Consider the following 4,516-nt stretch of genomic DNA (forward strand, 5'->3'; position numbering starts at 1 on the left):
TAAAAATATATACTTGTTGTATTGATTTTAAGAAACGGCATGATGTTTATGGTTAGGTGACATTCGGTTGGCAACGACAGGGTTTTTTTTCACGAATGCGCTTGTTTTAATCACCCGTTTGGCGACAGTAGGCTGTTGATTCCAATGATAACATTAACAGGCCACCACATCGATAATATGCAACACAGGACAAGCTAGTTAGATTAAGCGCCAGCTAGGTTTGATTTACACTATCAGCTAGACTCAATTAGAGTTCTATTTGTCACATGCGTCCGAATACAACAGGATGACAACTATTGTGAAATCCTTTACTTAATAGCCCTTAGCAACACATCAAAATGCAGTATTTAAGAAAAATAGTTTAATATAAACTAAGTAAAATAAATAAAGAACATTTTTTATAATAATTATAAGACAGCGAAATAACGGACGAGGCTATACAGGGGGGTACCGTACAGAATCCAATGTGCGGGGGCTACCGTTTAGTCAGGTAGTAATATTGGTACTAGACATGTACTGGTAGGTAGGTAAAGTGACTATGCATAGATAATAAACAGGAGTGCAGCTAACAGCAGTGTAAAAACAAAGGGCGGTGGGGCAATGAAATAGTCCAGTGGCCTTTTGATTTGTGTTCAGCAGTCTTATGACTTGGGGTAGAAGCTGTTAAGAGCCTTATGGACCTAGACTTGGCGCTCCGTACGCTTGCCTACCGGGAGCAGAGAAAACAGTCTATGACTGGGTGGACTGGAGTCTTTGACAATTTTTTTCTTCCTCTGACACGCCTAGTATAGAGGTCCTGGAGGGCCCCGTGTGAGATCACGCGTGGCGGATTGTGTAACATTCTCTGCTGAAACCTGTTCTCTCTTCCTTCTCAATCTCTTCCATTTTCTGCTCTGTGATCTCTCTCCATCTCAATCCTCTCCATTTCTCTGCTCGTCTGTTCTCTCTCTCCTTTTCTCAATCTCTCCATTTCTTGCTCTATCTGTTCTCTCTCCTTCTCAATCTCTCTGCCTCGATCTCGTTCCTCCTCTCTCCTTCTCAATCTCCTCAATTTACTCGCTTCTATCTGTTCTCTCTCCTTTCTGTCGCTCCATTTCTCTGCCTCTGGTCTGTTCATCTCTTCCTTCTCAAATCTCTCCATTTCTCTGCTCTGTCTGTTCTCTCTCTCCTTCTCACATCTTCTCCATTTCTTCTCTCTGTCTGTTCTCTCTCTCCTTCTGTCTCTCCATTTCTCTTAAGCTCTGTCTGTTTTCTCTTCTCTCCTTCTGTCTCTCCAATTTTCTCTGCTCTGTTCTTTCTCTCTCTCCTTCTCAATCGTCTCCTTTTCTCTGCTCTATCTGTTCTCATCTCCTTTCAGTCTCTCCGATTTCTCTGCTCTGTCTGGTCTCTCTCTCCTTCTCAGTCTCTTCCAATTTCTCTGCTCTGTCCGGTTCTCTCTCCTTCTTCAATCTCTCCATTTCTCTGCCTCTATCGTCTTCTCTCTTCCTCAGTCTTTTCTCCAATTGTTCTCTGCCCTCTGTCTTTCTCTCTCTCCTTTCTCAATCTCTCCATTTCTCTGCTCTGTCTGTTCTCTCTCTCACTTCTCAGTCTCTCCATTTTCTCTGCTCTGTCTGTGTCTCTCTTCTCTCTTGTCCTCTCCATTTCTCTGCTCTGTCTGTTCTCCTCTCTCCTTCTCAATTCTCTCCCATTTCTCATGCCTCTATCTGTCTCTCTCTCTCCTTCTCAATCTCTCCATTTCTCTGCTCTCTGTTCTCTCTCCTTCTGTCTCTCCATTTCTCTGCTCTGTCTGTTCTCTCTCTCCCTTCTCAGTCTCTCCATGTCTCTGCTCTATCCCTATCACGTTCTTCTTTCTTTCATGTTTCTCATTTTCTCATACTCCCCCTCTGTCCTTTCTCCCAACACGTGTGTAAGCCATTATACCATTATCATGAGCATTTCTGAGCAAGCCTCCAAGCAAGACGGTGTTCCAGAGGATTTAGCACACCATGTCAGATACTCCATAAGACAAACTACTGCTGAAATAAAAATACCACCTTGTTACTGCGTGGACTAGGATGAATGTGTCCCAGTTTCTGCAGGAAGAAACCTCCAAACACACACAGGCATACACACACACACACACACACACACACACACACACACACACACACACACTACCACACCCACACACACCACACAGGCATACAACACCACACACACACACACACACACACAACACAACACACACACCACACACACACACACACCACACACACACACAGGCTTACACACACACACAAACACACATACACAAAAACCCTAACTCATTGTTCTGCTACACGGTGTTACACACCACGGAACAAAGACAACATTAGGTTCCCAGATCTCAGTAATAAACAACGATTTTCAGATTACTCCTCTCTCTCTCACCCTTGCACTCTCCATTTGATGCAAGATGGTCCAGTGAGTCTAATCAACACAAAACAGTGTGACTAACAAAACTGTGACAAAAACTGAGTCCAGAGGGTCAAGGTTTTCCTTTCAGAAAGCCTCATGGACAGTTCCATACATTTATGTTACAGCCATCTATTTTAATTACCTTGTTGGTTATAAATGTAATAAGGTCATGGCATGGTTAGAGTTGCTTTCTCCTATGGTAGTCAGTAACCACTGGGTGGCGCTCTGTGTGGACCCACAGTGAGAGGCTGTCTTCATTTTAGGGGTCCACATCTGCGTCGGAGAGCCTTCTAGGGCACTTCAGGCGGTGCTTCTTACATTCTAGCGGTCACACTTGCGTGCCTTGGGCTCTGGGCCACAGGCTGTATCTTAAATTTAGTTCCACCTCACTGGTGGGCTCTGGGTGGTTCCACAGGCGTGATCTTATTTAGGCGTTCACATCTGGTGCAGCCTTGTGGATCCACAGGCTTATATACTTAATGTGTGAAGGGTCACACTGAGGCTGGGCTTCTCGGCCACCAAGGCTTATTCTAATAATTTAGGGGTCACACTGGTGGGCTCTGCTGTCTCTCACAGGCTGTCTGTCATATTTTAGTCACCACTGTGGGCTCTCCGTGCGCTCTAGGGGCTGTCTTATTTCAGAGGTCGAACCACATGGGTGGGCTCTTTGGCCACGAGGCCTCTCTTAATCTTAAGGGTCACACTGGTTGGCGCTCTGAGGGCCACAGGTCTGTCTTAGTTTAGGTCACACTTGGTGGGCCTCTGAGGCCAGCAGGTCATCTTTACTTAGGGTCACTACCTTGGTGGGCTCTGGCCACAGTCTTGTTCTATATTTATGGTGTCACAGCTGGTGGCCTTCTGCAGGGCCACAGTCTGTCTTAATTTAGGTCTCTTACTGGTGCTGCTGACCACTCAGGCTGTCTTACTTTAGCACACTTGGTGGGCTCTGTCGGCGCCCCAGGCTGTACTTATTTAGGGTCACACTGGTGGGCTCTGGGCCACAGGCTGTCTTATTTAGGCACCACTGGTGGGCCTCTGGGCCTTTGCACAGTCGTACCATGTCTTAATTTCAGGGACACCACACTGGGTGTGCTGCATGGAACCTCTACAGGTCTACCTCTTATTTAGGGTCACACTGGTCGGGCTCTGGGTGCCACTAGGGCGTGATCTATCTATTTATATTGGGTGCACACTGGTGCGGGACATCTCGGGCCAACAGGTCCTATTATTTTATAGTGTTCATATCTACTGAAGTGGGCTCGGCACAGGGCTGTCTTATTTTAGGTGGTCACACTGGTGGGCTCTGGGCCACAGGCTGTCTTATTTAGGGTCACACTGGTGGGCTCTGGGCCACAGGCTGTCTTATTTAGGGTCACACTGGCTGGATTCTGGCTGGAAGCAGCATGGGTCTGATTGATCTTTGTCTTGTTGAGTGGGGTGACTCACAGCACAAAGTGTGGGAGTCACCTAAAAGGGATCTTCGGCTGTCCCCATAGGAGGATTGGCTGAAAGCCGTGTCTCTTTGAAGAACCCTTTTGAGTTCCATGRATAACCCTTTAAACAGAGGGTTCTACATGGAAACCCTATAGAGTTCTACCTGGAAACAGAAAGTGTTCTACCTGGAACCAAAAAGGGTTATCCTATGGGGATAGCCGAAGAACCCTTTTCAAACCCTTTTTTCTACGAGTGTCCTTTAAGCAGACTCTTATTTGGGGCAATTTACAGTCATTGAACCTTGATGTAACCAACACTACGTTGCAAGAACACTTACCACACTCACGCAGACAGACAGATAGATAGATAGACACCCTTTCTCTTCCTCTCTCTCTCTCTTTGTCTCTGTCTGTCTCTGTCTCTCTTTCTCTCTCTTACTCCCACTATCTCTCTCTCTCTAACTATCTCTCTCACCTTGCACTCTCCATTGATGCAGATGTCCAATGAGTCGGCCTGGCAGCGTGTTCCATCGATGACGGCCGGGGAGCGCTCAGTGTAGAAGTTATATCCCTCCGCCAGACAGTTCAGAGCACACGGCTTCACACCACCTGGAGCACACAGGGCAGAGGTCACAAGGTCAAACGTA

The 4,516-nt window shown here is 46.6% G+C and overlaps 1 protein-coding gene across 1 annotated transcript in view; it reads right to left on the reverse strand.

Annotated features, from left to right (window-relative positions):
• adamts6 (ADAM metallopeptidase with thrombospondin type 1 motif, 6) overlaps nucleotides 1-4,516 on the reverse strand; it is a 73,669-nt gene that overhangs the window by 45,626 nt on the left and 23,527 nt on the right. The window contains 1 exon segment of the mRNA XM_024136758.2: nucleotides 4,345-4,478. Within this exon segment, the coding sequence (XP_023992526.1) occupies nucleotides 4,345-4,478 (134 nt within the window).

This window comes from Salvelinus sp. IW2-2015, unplaced genomic scaffold (genome assembly GCF_002910315.2).
Source record: "Salvelinus sp. IW2-2015 unplaced genomic scaffold, ASM291031v2 Un_scaffold1009, whole genome shotgun sequence".
NCBI lineage: Eukaryota > Metazoa > Chordata > Actinopteri > Salmoniformes > Salmonidae > Salvelinus > Salvelinus sp. IW2-2015.